Source organism: Hakea prostrata, chromosome 8, assembly GCF_041222555.1.
Source record: "Hakea prostrata isolate BN-2017 chromosome 8, UWA_Hpros_2, whole genome shotgun sequence".
NCBI classification, from domain to species: Eukaryota; Viridiplantae; Streptophyta; class Magnoliopsida; order Proteales; family Proteaceae; genus Hakea; species Hakea prostrata.
Genome location: NC_142607.1, coordinates 5,586,475 through 5,611,643, shown reverse-complemented (window position 1 = coordinate 5,611,643; position 25,169 = coordinate 5,586,475). Strand labels below are relative to the sequence as shown.

The window sequence follows — 25,169 nt, the reverse complement described above, 5'->3', positions numbered from 1 at the left end:
CAAGGGATAAGCTTTTCACTAGAGAGACAAGATGAAGAGAGGAACTTTGGTCACCGGAGATGGAAAAGATGAAGAATTGAATGATCCCCATTGTTAGGGTTGACGAAGCAACAAATGGAAGAGTTCTATTGTAGTATGAGAGGATTTTAGCATGGTTCTTGTGTTTAGGATGTCAAGTTCCATAAGTGCCCCCTTTGTAGAAGTATTTCATTTAAACCTTATGCGGCCAACTTTTGCTTCAAAAAACAAATGCAAAACAAACAAAACTTTTTTATGAAACCATTTTTGGTCAATTTTTTAATTTCTCGAAGCAAGAAACACCGAAGCTATTTTTTTGACGCATTATCAAGCAGGACCTAAATTTTTGATTATTTATTTACTATGAAGAACGGATAATGAGAAATGAAATGGTGGCTTTATACATCTGCACTAGATTAAGTATTCAATGGATTTAGATAATTTTCAAAAGCTGTTTTTTCTTCTTCTTATATATAGATTCTCCTAAGATAAAGACTACAAACTAAACCCTGATATTCAAGGACGTTTGAAGTTTCTTTGAAAATTTTGAAACAATTCAAAGCTTTAACTTGTGAATAGTCTTTTCTCTTGGAGCTGGTGATTTTATATTTATTAGGAGTGAAAGCTATTATATATGCCATCAAGAAGAATTGAATCTTGACCTGTTTATTAGGAAGTGTTGATCATTGCCAAGTCCTTTGGTAATACTTCATGATATCGCACATATACAATGTAAAACTACAATTTGTACGCTAGGATTGACGAAGTCAACATGATGTCATAACATCCTGATCATTTAACACTTGCAATCAACCTTTATTATCTATATTTCATATTATTTTAAAAATTATTTTGAGTACATATTATCTTGTTTCCTCAAGTTGATATCAAAGCATAATTCAATTTTGAACACAAGTGTGAGTGATGAAATAGGCTAAAGAAGTTCGAAAATAATTAAGGTCCATAATCCTAAAACTAACACAAATCAAGGAACTAAACCCCTAAGACCACTCTTTTTGGTCTGGAAACACTGCCAGCACCTTTTCTGCCCCACTTTGTGATAAAGCTAAAGCAGAAAGAAAGCTAGAAAACAGAAAACATTAAAATAGAGATAATTAAATAAATAAATAAAGCAAGGAGGAAAGTGAGGAAATTGATACTCAAAAGTTCTTTAATTAGCTCCTCGGCATATATCAAATTCTTCAAACAGAACTTAGGGAAGCTTGGCTTCTTCAACCTCATCCAGAGAAGGAACCTAGTAAGCCTTAGTGCTTTCTTTCAAAGCCTGTTTGAGAGCTCAAACCAGTAAAAAAGAAACAAGCAAGAACAGAGAGAGAGAGAGAGAGAAGTGGAAGATTTTTGAGGCATGAATCGTGGTGTCTTGCAGAGTTCAGTGGTGCAACAATTGATGGCTGGAAACCCTAACTGGTGGAACATTAATAACATGCGCCCACCATCTCAACAACCCTCTCCTCTCTTGCCTTCTTCCTCTTTCTTCCCACAATACGCACCACCATTCTCTTCACCTCCTTTAAACTCTTGGCATGATAACCAAGAGCTTCCAGAGTCCTGGAGCCAACTACTTCTGTAACTTTCTCTCTCTCTCGCTTTCTTGATTTACTACTTTTGGCTTTTATTTAACTAGGGTGTTAATCAGAAATGATATTTTCTAATGTTTTCTCCCTTATCTAGCTATTTTCTCTGTGAACTTCCAACCTAGCCATACCAAGTAGTTGTTATTTTCGTTTAATTACTTGTCAGCTTGTTCTAGGCACTAATAGAGCTAGAATTGAAGCCTGGAGGTCTGTTGTTGATTGTTTTTCAGGGGTGGATTGGGTGGAGAAGAAGACAGGGTTGGTCAGAATCAATTTCAGTCCAAAAAGTTGGATAATTGGGAGGACCAAGCAGTATTGTTTCCTTCCTCAAGTGCTCCTACTGTTGATGTGAAGAAGGAGACTTCTGAAAGTGATTATGTATATGGTCATGGAAATGGAGAATTGCAGGCAACAAGGTCTACTTGGTCTCAGATTGTGCCAGCTTCCTCACCAAGATCTTGTATTACCAGTTTCAGCAGTAATATGTTGGATTTTTCCAACAGTAAGGGAGATGGAAAGCCTCAACAACCAGATCATTCATCAGAGGTGAACACTCACAAACCAACAAACACACCCTCCTCCATCCCCCCACCCCACGCTGAAACAATATATTTTTGATGTAAGAATATTGGCTTTCCTTTTTCCTCTAACCATGCTTCCCTTTTCTTTTCTCCAAAGTGTAACAGTACAGCCACTGGTGGGGCATTTAAGAAGGCTAGGGTTCAACCCTCTTCAAGCCAATCTACCTTCAAGGTAACTTCATAAAATCGGATTCTCTCTCTACATGATGGATTATGGCTGAGTCTTCTAACTCGTCTACTCTCTGTCGTGTTTGATTCTGAGTACTAAAGCTTGGGTGGCTGATCCTGCTTGAAAGAAGTTCTCCAGGGATGTAATTCTGATTATCTATTTTACTTTTTTCATCAGGTGAGGAAGGAGAAACTAGGTGACAGAATAACAGCTCTACACCAGCTAGTTTCCCCATTTGGGAAGGTGTGATATCACTTAACCTAAATGTCTGAAGACAGAGAATAAGGAATTTATAGATTTTTTATGTTAAAACCCATAAAGATCAACTCTTTGCACAGTTGAAAAACTCTCCTTTCCTTTTGATTCTTTCTTTTAGCATTAAAGAAGACCTGGAGATGACTTGGGTTGTGATGTTTTTTCTCTTTTGCAGACTGACACAGCTTCTGTGCTGTTAGAAGCCATTGGATACATCAGATTCCTTCAAGGTCAAATTGAGGTGATGCTTCTTCCTCCAGCTCCTTTAAAATTTATAAACAACCAGGAATCAGTGGGAGCACGCAGTTAAAGTGATTCCACTGCTCCATGTTCACCTTTCACACCTTTAGTTTTCAAATCTGTCTTCTCAAGTTTTATAAATACCTTTTCTCTCTTTCCCTTCTTGATTCTTGAATGCAGGCTCTCAGCTCCCCGTACTTGGGTAGACCAGCAAACATGAGGCAACAACAATCTGTACAAACCACATTTTCCAAAGCAAGTCCCCTTCTCTCTCTCTCTCTCCCCCCCCCCCCCCCCCCCCCCCCCCCCCCCCCCCCCATATTGTTGTAAATGTATGATCATGCATGTGCATATACATATATGTGATGGACACCCATGTTTGCCTTTGCTCTATTATCATGAGTTAATCCTCAAGAAGATGCATGGTGTCTTTTCAGGTTCAAGGAGAAAGGAATTGTATATTTCCTGAAGACCCTGGTCAGGTATGCTTTATTGGATCCATTACCTCCTTAAAAGCAGATTAAGTAAAGTAGAGAGGCTAGCATCACTAAAAAGCTACAAATTAGTGGTTTCACTTCCAAAAATAAGTTTTAAATGGAAACAAGGTTCTCAGCTTTACAGATTTCAATCTTAATATCAAATTACTTGAAAAGATAATTGGCAGTAGAACTGAAAACACTTGTATTTAAGTACTTCTCATGCTAATAAAATGGTGCTTTGTACTGCTATTGGATCAGTTGCTGAATGATTCCTGCACGAAAGGAAGAGGAGCTCCTGAACAGGTAATTAGTAACTCATCAACTGGGTTCTTTTTAAAATGTTTTAGTCATCGTCTTCATCTTCATTACCAGATCTTCTTTGTGGGGATTAATCAAAAAAAAAAAGAACTAATATCATTTGTTCCTAAAAAATGGCAGATTAATGGTGAAAGTGAACCAAAGAAGGACCTGAGGAGTAGAGGACTGTGCCTTGTTCCTGTGTCATACACTCAACATGTGGGGAGCGACAATGGAGCTGATTATTGGGCTCCAACGTTCGGCAATGGAGGATTCCGATAGGTTTTGTTACCTTGACGCGGAGAAATTAATGAACCCTATAACTGAGCTTTTCATGAAATGATATAACATCATGAGCGGTCAATCTGCTAAAAACACAAGGCTGATTGCTCATGATGCTATGCATTAATCAATTCTCTATAGATGCATCTATGGAGAATTAAGCAATTAAACTAGCCAGCTGTGTTGATCCTTCTGTATATGCAATTCTAGTTGCAGCCACCCCATTAATCGATGGTTTACACTTTCTGGATTAATTACGCCTTCTATTTTTCTTTTCAATTAATTACAAGTTTCAATGCTAATTAACCTTGTTTGCAGAATTTATTTAATAATATTTTATCTAGAAAAGCTTCTCCTCTTTATTTACGCTGAAGGGTATGGGCTTTCTAATTTTCTATATTAATGTCAGTAACAAATTAAACTAGACTAATCATTTCTATTTCAAAAAATAAATAAATTTATTGCGAGTGCTTCAAATTATGAATATATTTTGCCTATTTCCAAAGAACTCCAATGTTGTTATAAATTCTTTGTTTAGGTCGGTATTTTTAATTAAGTTCTTGAAAATTTGGTCTTTTATCAATTTATGGCTTTTGAGACAATGTAACTTAGATGCTACTGTTCATAAGAGCCCTTCTTAGCGATAGATTTGTTTCTCACCAGAAGAAGAAAAAAAAGAAAAAAAGAGCTCTGTGTATCTTTTCTCATTCCTTCTATTATAGTTATTCAAGGTTCAATATCAAATGGACATAGGTTAGGTGGGTCAACTTGAAATCTTTCAAGCAACAACAACAATCTTAACCCTATCCCAACCCAATGAGGGTAGGCTACATGAATCTTATAAAGGTTTTTTCTTTTTCGCTAAAAGAATATTGTAAAGGTTATAGTAAAAGAGACAATGAGAGGGCCGAGCTTAATTAGATGATGTTCTTTATGCCTTTTTTCGAGGGGGAGGTTTTTCGTGCCTTTCCCCGAGGGGGTAGGTTCTTCGTGCCTTCCTTGGAGGAAGAGGTTTTTCGTGCCTTTTCTCTAGGGAGGAGATTCTTCATGCCTTTTTCCAAGGGGATATTGGCCATCCTAACCATGGGGTACTTGGACGGGTTGTCCACCACTGCAATAAGAATTAATTATGTACAAAAATGGTAAAATTTAATTACAATTAAGTGAGAGTTTAGAAATATGATTTTGAACATCATTAATTATTTCTTTTAATGATTGTCTAAGGGTCTGTTTGGTTACATGAGTCTGAAGATTTCAAATATCTAAAGATTTCAAATCTATAGATTTCAAATTTATGGAGTCATAATTTATAAAATTAAATGTTTGGTTGTGGAATGAAATTTCTAGATTCATCCTAAAAAATTATTTGATCGTCGTGATATAAATCTACAAATTCAAGTTTTTAATGTAAAAAGGTGAATCTCTAGATTTCATGAATCTAGAGATTTTTACAACCAAACGGGTATAATTCTCAGATTCACGAATCCAGAGATTTGAAATCTCTGGATTCATGTAACCAAACAGGCCCTAAAGGTTTTTTTTTTTTTTTTTTTTTTTTGGGGGGGGGGGGGGGAGGGGGAACATAAATGGGGTCAATGAGCCAAAGCAAAACTACTGGGAAATAGCATCACGATCTGCCTTGAGGATATCCTCCAACCCAGTGGGGATATCCTAAAAGAACATCTTAGAGCACTCAGGGTTAAGAGCAAACTTTGACATCTAATCGGTAGCTTTATTCACGTCACGACCAACAAAACCACACCGCACACACCTACCCTCACCACGGTAAGTATCAATCTGATCCACCAACCTACCCACTCTTCCACGGTCCACACAAATAGGGTCCAACACCTCAACAGCTCTATGAGAATAAATTTCCACCTGAAGCGGGAACAAGCTCAGATCAGACGCCCTCCGTAGGCCTTCGAACATGGCCTTCAGCTTGAACCCTCCCATAAGAGATTCTTTTTCCAAAACCACCTAGAAAGTGTTCCACAAAATCTCTAAAGACACCCCAACCATAGCAACCTCCTTTGTTCGATTAACTGTAGCATCAACATTCATCTTAATTCATCCATGTGGAGGCGGTCTCCACCATGCTAATCTCTTGACCAAACCAGCTAGACTTGATCGAGCTAGACTTTAGTATAGCTTATCTCTTTTGATATTTTACCGAAGGAAAAACCCCATTGGAAGATCAGTAATTATAAGGAACCTAAACTCTATTTGTATCTTGCCATTGGAATGATTCTATAATCACTTTGTTATATGCCGATTTTCTTTATAGATAGATTTCGGATAGATCTAAATTATGTATTGTTAGATTGTTGCTTAAATTCAAGTTTTAGATTGCTTGTTGTAGTTAGATCTTATTCTTAGGGGGTTTTGGAAAGCCCCAATTGTTTTGGAACTTGTTTGGAACCCAAATTTAAAGCTGTTGGAAGGCCCCAATCGTATGATGTCAGTGCACCGATAGGGTCGCCTTGCAGGGGTTGACCCAAGAGACCATACCTAGGCTTGTCCAGGTGACCCTACCCTAGGGTCAATTGGCACAGGTCTCCCCAGGCTACCCTACCCCAAGCTACCCTAGGCTCTGTTGTCTTTAGGTTTTGTTTCTATTTGCAATGCATGACTTCTTAGTTTGTTTTCTAACTTGAAATCAACAACTAATTAGGTAACTTGGATTGTGTTAAGCCGTATTTTGAATCTCTTTGAAAGGTTACAATCTACTTGATAGATGAGGAAATTCAACTATGTATATTAATCATCGAAATTTAATTTAACAATGAACCTGCATAATGACTTGTATCCTGCTGTTATATGAAGTGACATAGTTGAGTTTGAGAATATCAGTGTATGTATAGACTTGACTTGGGGTTGTGGCATGGCCATTGCCCCAAGAATCTTACAATGGACATGTAGTTTAGGTTGTACATCTAGGATGTCTAGCTATGCATGGTTAGGTAACACCCATCATGTCATTACCTTATCAGCGGGGGTATTGATGCTGAGTGACCCGTGGTAGCAATGTTGGGTTGGTGGGCACTTAAGACAGGTAACCAACCCGTGAAGGGACAAAACCGCATTGTGGGAGCCATTCATTAGTGGGGTTACATATGTTAGGGTTGAGCTCATGGGCGCTCAAGACCGGTAACCAACCCATGAGAGGACATGAGAGCTTCCCCCGCCAACATCGTATGTGGATGACCAATAGAGTTAAGTTGAGGCGTAGTCCGAGTTGGTCAGAGCCATAAGATACGTTGACTCTAGGTAGGGAGGGATATTGAACAGAGTTGGTCGGTGCCGTAGAGGAGGTATCTCAACCTAGAACAATGTGATTAAGTAAATGACTTGCATTAGGCTAGGTATTATCCTGACATGTGCAAGTTCTCACGTCAATGGTTGTGGTGAGAGAGTATGGCCCTAAGCCCTAACCATGGTCAATGAAAAGACTGATATCTCTATACCTTGGTCGTGATGCCTAGTTTGGTCAGAGCCATTGGGGTCTATGTGAGACTACCCAGAGGAGGCTGGTGGTGTACCTTAATGCGTATCTACATAGATAAAGACTTGCATTGGTTAGAGTGAAGAGCATTACTCCATTGCATTGCATTTACGTATAATTTCATCATACTTAATACTTTCTCATGCTTTGATTATGTGGTTACATGTACATTGTTGAATTACTTGCCTAGTTTTTTGGAAGTCATCCCTTATGGAAATGTTGTTTTTAGATGGTGGTGTAGGTGAAGAAGAGTTCCCAAGTTTGGAGGTATTCCCCTTGAGCATTTAGCTCAGGAATCATTGGGAGCTGGTTATGACTCGTGTTATGATCCGTGTGTTTGTCTAGAATACTCTTACAGCTCTGATCAGTAGTGGCATGACCCACTTAGTTTGCCGTTGGGTTTATGAACTAGAGTTAGACGTAGTGATGCAAGTTTATAAACGTTTAGAAAAGAGATTGAAACCATGGAAGAAGTAAACTCCTCTTTCTTTTCTAGTTTGGCTTCCCATTTTTGATAGATAATTTGTCAGTTTTGATTTCGCTTTTGCATTCTTTAAAAATCCTTTTGAATATTCTTGTCTCTTAATATTAATAAATTATTAAATTTAATTGTTCATGCTCAAGATTATGTTATTGTGTGGATTGGTTTGGTGATTGTGTGTGAACCTGATCTTGTGATTGTGGATCACTCCCTCTGGTATTCAGGTGGATCATGTATCGACTGGTATCGACTGGGCGGATGTGACAATATCTTAGTGCAATTGGAGCACCAATGCATCTTACTAATAGTACACAGTTGGATAAACATTTTTTATAAGTCTATTAGCAAGATTTAGTTATACCCTAATACAAAGATATTGTAATAGTGTTAAACATATATTTCGATACTTCAAAGAAGATAGAATGAAACATACTCCTCCAAAATTATTTATTTATGATCTTGAACAAAATGGTGAAATCATGTTCACGAATTCGTTAAAGTGGTAATTTGGCAGATTTATTTTCTGAAACATTACTTACTTCAAATTTTGAGAAGTTGGTATATGATTTTGAGGTGTTTAGAGTCAAAGATATTCCATAATATTACCATCAGAGGAAGTAAAACATGTGTTGTACTCTTTTTTCTTCACAAAGGTTTTATCCCACTAGGCGTTCCTGGTAAAGTTTCTAATAAGGTAGCTAGCAATACGTATTATTTAAAAATGTAATTTTTTTCTTCACTAAGACTTTTTCCCACGAGATTTTTTCTTAGTAAGGTTTTAATGAGGTACATTATCTATTGATAAACATCTAAGGAGAAATTTTGTAAATAATAATGATTGAGGTTATCCATCACTCCTAAAGAGATAATACCAAAAGATATAACTTCCAACTCAAGATCTCAAACACTTTAGCGTACAATCTTTGGGATGCACATTTCCCATATTAACTGAAGATGATAGCCCACCCTAACACACAATATTGACAATAAATATTATATTCTATGCACCTTCTATCATGGTTAGTAACCTATACTCCCATATCAAAAAAACATCTTATTGTGTGCAAGAATCAAATATTATATTTTCTTGTGGACTCTAATATTTTCATACCAAAGAAGATGCTACTTTTACTATAAATATATAATGTGCATAATTTAATAGAAGAATTCGATTCATCTTGTTCTAATTTTCTTCATTGTCTTTAATATATCTTCTCTATTTTATAACACTTCCCCAATTTATTTTAGTAAACGAACATTTAAATTGTATAAACGATAAGTCGATAATATCAGATTACAAGAAACCTTCACTCATTCCTCCAACATTGGTTGCCCCATTTATTCTTTAATCATAAAAGTACTTTTTAAATGAAATCAAAGGGCAACATAAACAAGAAAGCAAAGGATTAGCAAATAAACTGTGGAGATATGCATCATGGTGCTTAGAACATAGGTCTTAATCGACCACCATTGCCAGTACCTCTAACACGTTCAGTATCACTTGCAATATGGGCAAAACCACCTCTGGCAACTTTGCTTCGCAAGCAAGCACGGAGCTTATGCTTTCTAAGTTCATCCTTTCTAGAGGGTTGATGCAATGCGCCATAATCCATTTGTCTTGCAGCTCCAACATTGCTAAGTAGCACTAGACTCATTACCATTAAAAGCAAAATAATGGTTTTTCTTGCACTAATCTCCATCTCTCTGTCTTTGTCTCTCTCTTTCTCGCCTTGCTTCTTTGGGTTGCAAATTGAGGATTTTATAAGAGATAAGTAGGGTTAAAAATAGAATATTTTTGTTTTAAATTCTAATGGTGGGAATTAAATGGAAAAGAACAACAGTTTTCTTTTAAACTGGAATTCACTAGAATAATCACTTCTGGTGGTAAACTTCCAATTATAATTAGTGAGAATTGGAAATCAAATTAGCATTTCATTAACAATTATTGAAACAGAGAAAGAAGAAAGAAAAAAAAAGTCCAGTTGGCATTCACCTTCATTAGATCAAAGCAATAAGATTTGAGAAAAAAATACAAGAATGCTTTGATTATGTGGAATTAATCATGAGTCCAATTCTTTATTAAGTGATTCTTGAAAACCATGAATCACATAGAATTATACATTTTGCATAATCTCCACTCATCAAGGGTATTTTTAGAAGACCACATGTATCTACAATAGCCTTGGCCAAACCCTTTACCTCAATAGCATATTCTATTTGATTTTATACCTTATCTAAAATATAGAAGAATACATTATCTCAATCATAATTGGAGTTTAAGAAGTCAATATTATTCAAACACTTTTAAGGCTTTCAAAAGTCTACATTAACTCAACAACTAAAGCACACTCAAAGTTGTACCTCATCTCATACACACGAGAGACAACCATTGTAGAACCCTACTTTATTCAAACACTTTGGAGTAGGCATATGATTATCTTAAATGGAGTTTTATTGTTGATTCTCTTTGGGACATTGGAATTCCAAGTGAGCTTTTTGGGATTATTATGAATTGTGCAATATCTTCTAGGCTAAGTATCTTATAGCTTTGGAGAGTTTCGGAGCTACTGGAAAATAGCAATGCGATCCTCCAACCCAATGCATGGGGAGAGAAGGAAAATCAATTTCATCTCTACATTATTATTTTTCTTCTTTTTATTGAATTTTGATAAAATTTAACAAAATGTTATGGAGTAAGACTAACATGTACCCAATGATCTTTCATACTATATCCATGATAAATATTAGACTTACTTCTTGAAGAATTACATTGAAAATCTTTATTGTTCTCTTGTTTATTTATATCATAATGATGACAACTATTTTGTATTTTGCTTTGTCCACGCCATTGGTCATAGCCACAATGATAATTCTATTTTTTTTAAGCTTATTATGAATTGTTGTATGTACTTAAGGGCTGTTGGACATGAATCCGTGATTTCAAATCTAAGAATATACCCGATGGTGTAAAAATCCTGATTCATGAAATTTCTTTTTACATTAAAAACGTGAATCAGAGATTTAGGGTAAGGGTGAAATCCAAGATTAAAATTCATTTGTACATTCACAAAAATCACGTTGATCAAATAGTTTTTTAGGATGAATCCACATATTTCATTCCACAACCAAACATCTAATTTTAAATTATAACTCCATAATTGAATCTATTGATTGAACTTGGGAATGGAGTAAAATCAGGAAGACAAATTTCATGATTTTTCATTAATAGTTCATTATTTTACTCAGCTACAAAGAGATGTTTTTTATTGTAACAATACATCTAAAACGTGACAAGTAAAGAAAACAAAATTCCCATAAGCCTTCATCAATAATATTTCCTCCACATAATTTTAATTGAAAATTAATTTTTAATAGTTTTAAAACCTTGTAACTTCAGGTGCACCCGTTTAGACAAGTTTTAAATAGAATTACTATCTTTTAATGATCATACTTAAATATCCATCTCTTAACATTTTATAGAGATGATTGCAAAAAAAAAAATCATGACCTTCACCTTATTTTGGTTGAATTCTTTTTTTTTTTTTTTTTATAATTGTATTTGCAAGACCATTAGCCTTAATGTAGATTTCAGTATTAAGAATCCATGTTAAGAAATTCTTTGTTGATCAAGGGCCGCAAATTCAAACTTTGTAAAATTTGACATGGTACAAGTTAATATAAATAAGTGTAAAAATTAAAATAAATTTCATGTAACGCTAAGTAACATATACATGTCTATGAATAATATATATAATTATAATAATGTTCTAATATTAAAAATGTAAAGTGTATAACTTCTCTATAATTAATAAAACAATGCTCTATTCTACTATCCAACAACATTTGTGGTGTAAAACTAACAACCACTGTATACAATAAAGAAAATCATCATGTTATGGTTGGTTAATAATAAACCACAATTGTCAATTCAATCTGAAGTGTTGCACAACTACTACTATAAATACTATAATATCATAATTTTATATGATTGTATTTATAAGTAATATAGATTTCATACTAATAAAATATTGAAATGAAATTATTATGCTAGTACAAATCTAATAGTAGAAAATTAATATATGATAAAACAAAGCATGATATATAAATATTATATCAAAATATACACATATATAACTAATCTTTATCATGACACTTAACGTAATTATCAAAACACGTGTTTAGAAACAGAAGAAATAAAAAAAATTAAGAAAGAATAATAGCAAACCTTACTTGCTATAGAAAAAACTAAGAATTGAAATCTTGTATCATAAGTTTTAATTTAATTTATTGAAAAAACTATATCTAATGAATTATCTAGTATCACATCGAAAATTCTTATATTTTCATCCAACCACAAAAATGAAATTTCTAAACACATTATCAATAAAATTTTAAATAAAAAAATAATAATTACCAATAAACTAACTAATTTGAAAAAACAGGCTCAAATATTATATTAATAAAACTTAATGACCTAATATTTCATCATTTATTTGACTCTAAGATTCAATAGATCACATCATAATTACGATGCACTTACATTGTAAGATGGACAAGACAAACTCTATTATTTATATAAAGCAAGCATAAGAAAGTCGATCTTCTTTTCCACCTTGGAATAGAAAGCAAAATGGTGTATAGTTTGTCGTCTTTCTTCCCAAAATGCAATTACTTTGATTAATGTCGTGCTGATAACATGTAAAAGACAAAGAAGAAAATTAACACAAGATGAATCGAACTCTTCTATTGAATTGTGTACATTACATATTTATAATAGAAGTAACATCTTTTCTGATATTAAAATATTAAAGTATAAAAGAAAATACTCTTATAAAATATTTCCATTGAAGAGGAAGAAAAAAACTTCTAGATGGAAACCACTAGAATATTTGTTTTTCATTTGCCCCTTGTGTCTAGGTGAGGATGGTGTACTACCCCTTAAATGGGCAAATGTGGACAAATCAAATCCAGTATCTATTACGAATCAGTCCATTTGGTTAAAATGAACAACCGAACAAATTGAGAATATACAAGGAAACAAAGCCCACCCACGTACACAGAAGAAAAGCCCAATTACTCATCTCCATTGAAAGCTATACTCTCTAATGGAACTTTAACCCATTAGAAACACTTGTCTTGTTAGGAAACTTCCTCTTCAAATTTTTTCTTAGAAACAGTTCTCTTGTAATAATTTTATTTTTTTCAGCATTCCTCTTATCACTTCTTTATTGCTTTTATGGAGGAGGGTACAACCTTATTTGGTGGAGCAACCAGATCAATTTAAGTGTGTCATGGTTTTATATCATTCTAAGAAACCTAAACGTCTTTTAGGTGAGCAGTCAAAGTTCTTGATAGAGTTTCATCAAATAAAAACAATCCTATAGAGATTATAGAATCACCTTGTGTATGGAAAACTGCTGTTTTACTTGCAATGTTACATACATTAATAGATCGGTTTTCTTCTAATTTGAGGGAAGAAAGCAAGAATTTCCCGAGCAAGTTATCTTGTTATTGAAATCCATCTGATCAAAATTTCTTTTCTTGGTTGGAAAAATTTGTCGAGGTTGATATCAAATATCATTTGGATCAGTTATTTAAGAGGGTATGTATGTGTCTAGAGTTCTTCAGTCCTCTCAATTGGTCTGTAAACAAGATGGGTTGTTTTAGGGATCTTCTTATGGTCTCTTTGATCTTATTATTATCATGCAGATATGAAGTCTCTAAAGCTGAACTCTCTAAAGAAATCCTCAAGAAGTTGAAGAAGATTAACAGGGATGGGCCATTCGTCGGAGTGTTGGTCCCGAGCACTCCTTTGTTGCAGCCCCTTATTCAGTCATCAAGCTATGAATCTGTGGATGAACCTTATGACCATGTTGATTATGCAGGTGAAAATTAAACTTCTTTTTGTTCAGTTCAGAAATCCTACAAATTCTTTGATTTTCAATGGATTCTAAGCAATATCGAAGACAAATCCATTAGGAGCACAGTCTAACATTTTGTTAATTTGTGTGATTTCTCAAGGGAGGAGATTCCATGTAGGTGAAATTAATGATTACAGTTCAATACTGGCTGTAACTGGGAAGGGCATGGTTAGTAGTTTATATGTTAATATGAACTATTACCTAATCTGGGTTCTTAGTATTTCTTAAATTTACTCAGTACTGCTTGTATGCAATTTCCTCACAACAGATGAATGCAGCAACTACTACCCAGGTGATGTGCACCTTATTTCCAATGAAAGGTATTGTTCACTTTGGATTTGCTGGGAATACAGATAAGGCTCAGAATGTGGGGAACATAGTAATTCCTCAGCATTGGGCACACACAGGAATATGGAATTGGCAGGTAGGAAAGCTCATTAAGTTACAAAATCCAATTAGTCTCAGTGGTCATTTGTTTAATTTCCTTCCAATACTCTTCTTCTTGTTACTAATTTCTGTACAGAGATATGGAGATGGTCCAGAAGATCCACTCTCTCTGGAAGAAGATGGAGACTTTACCAGGGACTATGGATACTTGAATTTTGGAGATTTTACAAACAAAACCAACGATGATGATTCAGCAGATAATTTCCTGAATAATATTTGGTATCAAGCAGAAGAGATTTTCCATTCTGCTGAGGGCTCTTATTCAAGGAGTAAAATTTTCTGGGTTCCTGTTTCTCAAGCTATATTTGAATTTGCCACAAAACTGGAGGCAAGTAAAACCATCAACCTAATCAAATACCTTTGATGCTAATCCAGTAGTCTATCGTATCTTGAACTCATCAGAGATGTTCTTGGTGTTCATCAGGAAATGGAACTGGAGGGATGCATAGATGAGTCAACATGTTTAAAAGAAACTCCAAGAGTAGTGAGAGTGAAGAGAGGGAGTAGTGCAAATATGCATCTTGACAATGCTGCTTACAAGGACTTCCTGAATTCAAAATTTCAAGTAAGCATTGTGGATATGGAAAGTGCAGCCATTGCTTTAATCAGTCATCAGCAGCAGATCCCTTTCTTAATTATGAGAGCTCTATACGATCAAGAAAAAACTTTTACTCCTCTTCATGTCCAGAATCTCATTGAGGTTCTGTTACGTCTTGTCAAGTATGTGCACAAGGATCTTCCTGATGCTACTGTTAGCTCTATGTGAAGCTCAACGCTTTATTGAATGGTTTCAGTATTAATATTGTCTGTTAGCTTATAATTATATGAATAAGTATTATGAAAATGGAATTTTAGCTCATTGGGCTATAAAAAAAACAACCGGAATTTCATGCCATGGTCAAGTTTGGATGTGATTCGTTTTCAATATTGTTGTTAATTATATATTGATGAAGTCATGGTAGTCACAGTGACACCTCCCTCTTTCCATAAGTGTGATCTTCATATAAAAATCCACCGGTTATGAAGAAAAAAAAGTCCTAATCTAAAGAAAAGTTAACTAAAAAATAAATATACTAGAGTGTTTTACATGTTGCACACTAGAATGGGGTGAAACTCTAGGTACTTTACGAGAGTGTTCTAAATTATATGGCACTTATTTGCTAAATTATAAGTTGCACACTGCAAGATTTTGTGTGTGTGAGAGAGAGAGAGAAGGTAGGGGTGGTGGTCACCGGTAGGGGGAGGGGTGGGACAGTTTTTAGCAGCGGTGATAGGTAGCTTCCGGCGAAGTGTAGGTAGAAGATGATCTCCCTTCACCACCTAAGAGTTGGGTATGGAAGGGTACTAATTGGGAAGTAGTTATGTCATTTTACTCTACTAAGGGCACTATGGCCATTTTTCCATGTGACTTAACAAAATCTAGGGTGTAAGTCTAACAATGTACAATTTGTAATTTAGCAAGTGAATGCCACGTAATTTAAGTCACTATAATGAGGTACTCCCAGAGTTCTAGCCCATTATAGTGTGCAATATGTAAAAGACTCAAAATATTCTTACCAAAAGTAAAATAATGTGTTATATACGTGACCCAAATTTTTGTATAGTCAACATTGAGGTGGCCTACACCAACATATTTTGATGGATAACCTAAATGACCTCTTTGTATGAAATATTTGAAGAGAGTATAGGGCTAAAATATGTGAAGGGAGTAAAGGGCTTGGGCTAAAGGTGAAAATTTTGAGATTGAACCATTAAAACCAAAACGAATTGGCCCATTATAGCCCATGTAACAAGATCCTAGACTCATAATTTTTAATTTCAAACAACGTATAGTGATTTGATTATGAGTTGACAATTAATGGTGTCAAAACCAATCCAACCAAAATCCAAACTGCACTAAACCGAAACCGAACCAAAGTCCCTATTTTGCAAATGATCCATGTTAGGGCTTGGTGGTTTCAACCTAAAGCCATTAAGACCAAACCGAACCATTGACACTGCTAGCTTGGGCCTAGCCAACTGTTCAACCCATTTACCCAATTAAATTCTATGAGTCAGTAATTAGTATTCTTTTATGAAGTCATTGTAAGGTTTGGGATTTTTGAGATTCGGGTGAGAGTTTTTAGAGTGCTGTTTTGACAGTTGGTTGAGACTTGAGAAATTTACTTCTCTTTCTTCTTCTTCTTCTTGGTTTTTCTCTTGGAGGAGAGGAGATCAAATAATTTTTATATATTAGGGATGAGATTATTCTATAATGTACTATGAGACATAATCAAACCTACGACCTCTTCACTTAAAGGTGTTGATATTACCAACCGAACAACCCTGTAATGGTAGATTGTACTGTTCTTCCTCTGTCTGTGTTCCTTCCATTATTCTTTTCTTTCAATGTTGATCTAATTGTATTTAACACAATGGCATTTCTCAGCTTATAAACATCTTTTGAAACTGGACTGCTCACCAACCCTTGACCATCCCAATTCCGAAATGATAACTATAGCCCTGCCCATGGTAGAGTCCACCCCAGCCGGGTCCCATGTTTTGATGGGGCTGGTGGAAGCAAGCTAAACAGATCTAAGGAGTTAAAAGTGGAGAATGGAATGCAGGTGCAGGGCTTCTGAAGTTGTGAAGAAGTGGGGAGAGAGAGCCGTAAAGGGTGCTTAGATTATGGCCTTTTTTCTTTTTCTTTTGGTTAATTGATTATTGGCCTATTACCACACACAGAGACCTAAAACTCCACTCTCTCCCACGCTGTCTGTCTTGTTAATGTCAATACAAAGAAGAACAAGGCGAAGGTGTTGTCATCATTGGCCTTTCTTTCCTTCTTTCTATCTACACAGAGATAAAGAGGGAGAGAGAAGGACATATAGTCTTTGAATCATGAATGAGGATATGTTTCTGGGTTGGGGCCCTTCTGTGAGCCTGGAGACTCTGGAATCTGGATTACCATCTCCTTTCCTAGATTCTCTTTCTGCAGTAAAGTCCCCTTTGCTGCAATCAATCAAAGAAGGAAAAAGAAAAAGTCCCTTTTGTTCTTGTCGTCTCTTCTACATTGAACACTGGGTTTTTTTTTTTTTTTTTTTTTTTACTGTGTTCTCACCTACCCAACTTCTTGTTTCTGGGTATTTTAACTGCCTCTTTGAGATCTAAAACCCAAAAACCCTTAAATGATTGCTCTCCACTTAATAGCTTTCATTGAGAACTATAGTTGTCGTTCTCAAATTCTTGCTTAAAATAAAAACCCCAAATTTCTTCACAAACCCTGGAATCCCGGAAGGAATGTTAAGCTTCCACTTTCAAGCTTGCTTACTGGGTCTCTTTCCTTTCATTTTTTTCTTTTCTTTCTTGTAATTTGAATTAAACAAAGAAGAAGACTTAGATAAATTATTCTGGGCTAGGTGTCAAAGAGTGCTGCACTACTCAGTTTTCAATCTTCAACATTTGCTTCAAAAGCAGTCATATTATTAAAGATTGCATTAACAGCAGTTCCACTTCGATTTCCCCGAAAAGGGTTTTCACTGGGATTTGATATCAAATTCCAGACCATGTGGAAACACTCTTGTGCTTGAATCAAAGATTATAGGAACTAATGCTGAATTATTGTACAATTAACTCCTGTACAGAGTGTTTAGACCAATAAAAACCGAATCAAGTTAGTTTCCACTCTCAGATTCAGATTCAATACAGAGCATCCACCCAAGTAATAAGAAATGAAATCAGAGAAAGGCTTTTCCTGACACAGAGAACTGATACAAAAAGGAAGAATTGAGAAAGCTGAAAAAAAACCTCTCTCTTTTTCCATCCATATCTTGTGTACAGTGTAGTGGTTTTTTGTAACCTTTAGACAGTAAACTTTGGTTGTCTTCAGGTAGGACCAATTTCCATTTCCAAGTAAAGTGTCTATCTCTCTTTAATTCAACCCCATGTGAAGTTTGTGAATCAAACCCAAATGGGTCTGTTTGTTTTCTTCTTTTTCTCTGTAAAATGCTAATCTAATAATGGCTATAGTCCTTCAACTTTATAGTTTAATCCATTGTTTATGAGTAATTCAACATAAAATTTATAGGGCTGGTTGCAGTTGCACTCTTTTCCTAGGTGACCCACATCCACATGCATCTATAGTGTATTATTTATTTCCTACTTCCTCTGTTTTTGAATTTTTAATTCTTCTGCTGACTTGGAGAAGTAGGGTTTAATGATTAATATCTTTAAAATAAAAAAGTAAATTATAATTAGATCCCTTGGGCAACTACACATATCTACTTTCAAATTTCTGACAATGTTGTTGACCTATCTTGTGGTTCTTATATAAGTGAATGTCAGTTAAAAAAAAAATAGAAGAATCATTTTATCATTTAGGATGATTAAAATTCTATAACAAGTCTCATCTAATTACTATTTGAGCAATTAATGATAATGAATTAGTAAATTAAGATATAAATCTTTATAATTTGAGGTGAAGGTAAATATTTTTTCAATAAACAGTAACTAGGATAAGAATGCATAAGAGAAACTACCTCAAGACTTTATTTGTATAAAACTTCTAGGATGGAATTTGTCTTGTCGACACATAAATAGACTAATAAAATTCTAATTGGTCAATCTCGAATTCAATCCAAGTCAACTTTTGACAATTTATTCTTTGTTTGGCCACATTTCATGAAAATTTGAACTTCACATTGGATTTTAACCAGAGAAAGGAAGGGTTCTCTTCCCACCCCAAAACTGAAAAAGAGAACACACAAGGTAACTTCAAATTGGGATTTCGAAGTAGCTTGAAATACAAGTTGTAATAATTGACTTATGGGCCAAGATGACCCCATTGAGATCAGAGGAATTGCTTGGGATCTTCACTAGAACAGAGAAAAGATTGGTTTGTTGGTATTGCTGAAGTTGCCATTGCCTTAGATTATGTCAAACAATTTGTCGTTTTTCTTTGATTTCTTCCCTTATTCAGATTATACCCACTCTTATAGATTGTTCTGTGCAGAGTTGTGTCTTCCATCGTTGTCCCTGTTTCAATGGTTATCTGCAATTTCAGAACCTGATTGCTCCTGTCTTGTTACAAAATGCGAGGACCATTTCAAACAATGAAATAAACAGTTCCACACTGAACACTTCTTATCCAGTCTTTTCATCCAATTTCCATTTTTAACCCTCTTCTTATTCACTGTTTGAACCAGGATCTTGGCTTCACCAAGTTGAAAACTGGCCAAAACTGTGACACAGTAAATTTACTCTCAACTCAAGGCAAATAGAAACCCAGTTGGGGTTTTCAGTATTTTTTTTCTTTCTACCGTGGCAACTGTCATTGCGTTACTGTGTGGTTTCTGAATACCCCACTACCATTTGCGTGGGCCGTGGGCAACTGGGTATATGAGTACACAGCTCAGGGGGTTTCTAAAGCTCTCTTCTCTGGAGTTCTCTCCGTCCATGAATTTGAGAGCAAATTAGTTGCAGGTTGAGGGAGGAAATAGAGGAGATGGACGAGGAGTTGGCACAGAACTCTCCCAAGACAAACCAGCTATGTTCAGTTTCAACAATGAGACAGGGTGGTTTGAGAACGATGCCCTTTATCATTTGTGAGTTCGTCAACTCTGCTATAATTTTTCCAATTTCGGAGAAGGATACTTGTTTTTCCCCTTTTATTCTGAGAATAATGTAACTACTACTAAGGGGTTTCTTAATTCCTTCACATTTCTCTCTTGTTATTTTAATTCTACAGTGAATGAATCGTTTGAGAAGGTTGCAAGCTATGGGCTTATGCCCAATATGATCTTCTACTTGATGAAAGATTATCACTTGGATGCCGCCACTGGAACTACCATTCTCTTGCTCTGGTCTGCTACCTCCAATGGCCTTGCTGTGGTGGGAGCTTTCCTCTCAGATTCTTGCTTTGGTCGCTTTCGTGTCATCGCTTTGGGTTCCTTATCTGCCCTACTTGTAAGTTGAATCAAGGTTTCACTTGGTCCCCTCTTCCCAAAACCCTTGGACTGCTTAGTTTGTTTCTTTTCAGAAAAAAGATGATTTTAACACTAGTTTGGTCCTGGCAGGGGATGATTATGCTATGGTTAACAGCCATGGTTCCAGAAACGAAGCCCTCTTCCTTCTGCAACCCAGCGGCCGGAAAATGCAAATCAGCCACGGCAGCCCAACTGGGTTTCCTATTTTCCTCTTTCGGTCTCATGTCAATCGGTGCTGGTTGCATTAGGCCATGCTCCATTGCATTTGGAGCAGATCAGTTAATCAAGAAAGGCGATCCAAACAATGAAGGCCTCTTACAGAGCTTCTTCAACTGGTTTTATGCTTCCACTGGTGTTTCTACCATTCTTGCACTCACGGTGGTTGTATACATTCAGGACAACATGGGTTGGAGAGTGGGTTTTGCAGTTCCTACAGTTCTCATGTTCATAGCGTCTCTTCTCTTCTTAGTGGGTTCTCCTCTGTACATCAAAGTGAAGGCCAGTAAGAGCTTGTTCACTGGATTCTTTCAAGTACCCGTAGTTGCCTTCAAGAACAGAAATGTTTCTTACCCTGCTAACAACTCTCATGAATGCTACCATAAGGCCCCAGGTTCAGAGCTCGTCGAACCGACCAAGAACCTAAGGTATGGTGGTACCAGTGTCCCTACTCTCTTACCCATTTTCACATCTCTTACCCATTTTCACAAGCAACTGGCAAGCATAAACGTGTAGTCATTCTCATATGTTAAAATCAAATAGGATTTGCTTTGATCTTTTCCAGTTCCATGATTTACTGCACCTGTTTAATCACCGTCACTATCAGTCAATCACTACTGTCAAAGTTTTATGATTCATAGGGATCGGTAAAAAGCAAAACTCAGTTCAGGTATGCTGACTTCAGCGTGTCTTATGATGATGGCTTCAAGCATAGGCTAGGCCCCGTATGAGCCCCTAGCTCTTGTAGCTAATTTCAATCATGCATTTAATTTCTTTTGACCCCAAGAAAAAGTCGATTCTTTCCCCTTTTTCCTCAATTCATGTTAGAAGTGGAACCCATCTAGCAATGGGTTTTTACCCTTCAACCAAAAATCTTTTGTATGGTAAAAGTTTTTTGTTGCAACAATCTAACCCAAAGAACTCCTTGATGTTACTTCATCTGCAGGGGATAAAAAAATTGATCTTTTCTCACAATTTGCTATTCTGTCTCACCTTCTGATCGTCTTATTATTGATGAAATTTTCTCTATAGGTTCTTAAACAAAGCTTGCATCATTGAGAATCAAGGAACAGATGTAAAACCAGAGACTTCAATGTCAAATCCAAAGAAGCTCTGCACAGTGGATCAAGTAGAAGCCCTGAAATCACTATTGAGGGTTATGCCTATATGGTCTAGTTGTATAATGGTTCAGGTCATCATAAACCAAGCTTCTTTCACAGCAATTCAAGCAAGCACCATGAACAGACACATCACATCTCACTTCCAAATTCCTGCTGGTTCATTTTCAGTGTTCATGGTACTCTCCTTGACTATATGGGTAGTCATGTATGATCGTTTAATCGTTCCTCTAATGGCAAAACACATGGGAAAACCTTATGGACTTAGCCAAAAACAACGTATGGGGATTGGAATAGTGGTCTCTATTGCATCCATGGCAGTCTCAGCAGGAGTTGAAAGGGCTAGAAGGAGAACTGCTATCAGAGAAGGGTTAGCAGATAATCCATACAGTATGGTTTCCATGTCAGCTATGTGGTTGGTGCCACAAATGTGTTTGAATGGCTTTGCTGAGGCAATAACTGCTGTGGCACAAATAGAATTCTATTACTCCCATTTCTCTAAGAACTTAGCTAGCATGGCAATGGCTCTTTTCACACTGGGTATGGCTGCAGGTAACTTGATAGGGAGTTTTATAGTGAAGATTGTGGATGGAGCTACAAAGGGAGAAGGCAATGAGAGTTGGGTTTCAAGTAACCCTAACAAGGGTCACTATGACTATTATTACTGGCTTCTTGCAATTGTTAGTGCAGTTGATATGGTTTATTTTCTTGTATGTTGTTGGGCTTATGAGTCTAAGAAAGAGGAGGAAACCAAGCTTGAAGGTGGAGCTTCAGCATCTATGGCAGCCTAAGCCAGAGTACTACACATCCATCATCAGTTTGATTTATTTGGCAAAAGGCTCTATGGATGCTTCACTTTAAACCTTTGGATCTTACCAGTCTACAAATTTTCAACACCCATTAAACTTGATGTATGGTACAGATTGGTGGGTATTTCATAGAAACTCCCTCATTAAAGCCAGCTTCTATATATTTTTCTTTGTTTATATGAAACCATGTTGCTGTATACCTGTGTTAGATTGTATCTTTTGCTTCTTTTGTTGGGAAAATCTTGCTGTAACCCAAGTCAGTGAAAAAAAAATGTGTGGAAGTGGTTAATTTCAACCAGAAACCAGCACCTACCTCTCTGTCTCTCTGTCTGATTGTATGGGCATACTGCTACCAGCAAGGGCAAAGCCATATCTTTTTTTTGGGAGAAACAGAAGAAACTCATAAAACCAGCAGAAATAGTGGAAATGGTATAACCTCCAATTTGTAATATTCTGATAGGCTTTCTAAGCATATATTTTATGAACAAGGCAGCTTTGCAGTTGGAGAGCCTCAGTAATGGGCTTTAAAAAAATTGTCTTGGTTGTGTAGGAGCCGTAGGTGAAAGGTGTTACTGCAGGTTGTTGAGAAATTTGAGTTGGACATGGAAGTTAAAACTAGAAAACAAACAGTTCCCCTGCAGGGTAGGGAACATTAAGTTTCCATGATTTAAAAGGATATAAAGAACATTAAATTTCCATCATCCATCCATGGCAGACAGATATAAGCTTCAAACCAAGATACAGGGGCTAGTAATGGCTGCTGTTTTGAAAAATTGAAGAGAATTAAAGAACATTTAAGTTTCTATATATAACTAGTTTTCCTTAACATAATGAAACTTGAATAAATATTCGAATCTAGAATTGTTATAAATAATATTAATTATGGATGTCATCACCATAAAGAGATCATACTAAAAGATGCAATTTCTAAAAGAAGATCTCAGCCATCTTAATGTGCAATCTTGGTGATCTGCATTCCCATATTAACCGAAGATTTTAGCAATCTAACATTCCATATCAAGATCATCTCATTATATACAAGCATTCCAAAAGCACATCCACTTCCTTGGTCTTGAGCTTTGTGTGCTGTACTCCATTTTCATATAGTCCAATCTTTATTTAATTTTCTCTTCACTTCACTTGCTTTATCAAGTGTTTGAAGAGCTTACCATTGTTACTAGTGAACTCTCTAGATACTCATGGCATGAATTAGACTTACTCTGATTATGTTTTGCTTGTTTTGTGTTCCACGCATTTAGTAGCTTTCATGTATATGAATCAACTTTAAGGCCCTTTTTGATACCAATTATCATTCTCAATTATGATAATTTTTTTTATAAATTTTAAATTGTTTGGCATCTATTATCAGTTTTGTTTTTATTTAAAATAATAGAAAAGCCTCCAAAATCCATAATAGACTTTTTGCCTATTATGGATTATGGTGAGAATTTCATTCTTTTCATTTATGCAAAAGTATACTTAAAATTTCATAGTTAAGATGAGAATAAAATAGTCAATACATATTCTTATATATATACATATATTATCTTTTCTCTTTTTTCAGTTGCTCACTATCATTTTTTAACAATTTTTTATTTTGACATACTAAACTTATTTTTCATTCCATAATTTATTTTTGACAAAATTCACCAAACTATTTTTCATTCTTGACCAATAATGATTACTGTATTTATTTCTTTTAAATAGGCATAATAGAGAATGAAAATTGATACCCAAAGAGCCTTAGACTGAAGCAAGGACAGATCTGTGTGTCTTTCACATTAATAGAACATAATAAATTCCGCCCACTTTCTCTTGATGACGATCAAGGGAAGTTAATTTATCAATTGAAGCAATGTTATCTTGGTCACGGGAGCTAGGTAGTATCATTTTTAACATTTTACCGTTACACCATATCTTCTCTTTTCTCTCAAGTTCAAAGGTCACTTAATAGGATATCAGCTTTCTTAGGCTCTTTTTTGGGTAATTTTCTTATGGACCCCCTAAGGTTTGGTCTATGTCATTTTTAGTTCAAAAAAATTGAGACTTTGCATATGTCTCCCATGTGCTATAGAAAAAGTCAATTTGAGGACAAATTATCGTTTCTATGACCAATTTGCCATTATTCTTTTTTTGGGGGCAAATTTCATTTGGACCCCCTGAGGTTTGGTTTAGGTCATTTTTAGTCCAAAAGAATTGAGACTCTGCATTTGCTTTCGCTATACTATAGAAAATGTCAATTTAAGGACAAATTATCACTTTTATGACCAATTTGCCCTTATTCTTTTTTTAATTTAAATTTGTTACATATACGTCCTATCTGCAATGAAACTTGTGACTTCACTTTTAGTCCAAAAATAAAGTTTAAATTATAGAAAATTCTTAAAATTCAAATTAATTTTAAAATATGACCAAAATACCTTTATATGTTGAAATCATTCAAGTACCCCTTAGCTTAAACCCTATTTTTGAACTAAAAGGGGAGTCACAAGTTTAATGGCAAGTAGGATGTATATGTAAAAAAATTAAATTAAAAAAAGGGCAAATTGGTGATAAAGTGATAATTTATCCTTAAATTGACATTTTCTATAGTACAGGGAAGTCAAATGCAAAGTTTCAATTTTTTTTGACTAAAAATGACACAAACCAAACATTAGGGGTCCAAATGAAATTTGCCCCCAAAAAATAGAATAAGGGCAAATTGGTCATAGAAACGATAAATTTGTCCTTAAATTGACTTTTTCTATAGCACTGGGGAGGCATATGCAAAATCTCAATTTTTTTTTTCTAAAA

At 35.4% G+C, this 25,169-nt stretch overlaps 3 protein-coding genes across 3 annotated transcripts; all 3 read left to right on the top strand.

The window, feature by feature from the left end:
- Positions 1-1,216: 1,216 nt before the first annotated feature.
- LOC149006471 (transcription factor bHLH68-like) lies at positions 1,217-4,328 on the top strand. Its single transcript, XM_089165585.1, has 9 exons — positions 1,217-1,605; positions 1,844-2,159; positions 2,292-2,366; positions 2,541-2,606; positions 2,794-2,859; positions 3,039-3,113; positions 3,296-3,340; positions 3,596-3,640; positions 3,776-4,328. Exons 1-9 carry the CDS (start codon positions 1,385-1,387, stop codon positions 3,914-3,916), a joined length of 1,050 nt encoding a protein of 349 aa, XP_089021711.1. The 5' UTR covers positions 1,217-1,384; the 3' UTR covers positions 3,917-4,328.
- Positions 4,329-13,676: 9,348 nt separating this feature from the next.
- LOC149006470 (bark storage protein A-like) lies at positions 13,677-15,036 on the top strand. Its single transcript, XM_089165957.1, has 5 exons — positions 13,677-13,781; positions 14,109-14,115; positions 14,177-14,247; positions 14,347-14,598; positions 14,695-15,036. Exons 1-5 carry the CDS (start codon positions 13,677-13,679, stop codon positions 15,034-15,036), a joined length of 777 nt encoding a protein of 258 aa, XP_089022083.1.
- A 4,533-nt stretch (positions 15,037-19,569) lies between these two features.
- On the top strand, positions 19,570-22,931 carry LOC149006469 (protein NRT1/ PTR FAMILY 1.2-like). The gene is made up of 4 exons (XM_089167324.1): positions 19,570-19,852; positions 19,996-20,213; positions 20,324-20,877; positions 21,482-22,931. The coding sequence occupies exons 1-4, from the start codon at positions 19,753-19,755 to the stop codon at positions 22,356-22,358; spliced, it is 1,749 nt and encodes a 582-aa protein (XP_089023450.1). The 5' UTR covers positions 19,570-19,752; the 3' UTR covers positions 22,359-22,931.
- The last annotated feature ends 2,238 nt before the right edge of the window (positions 22,932-25,169 follow it).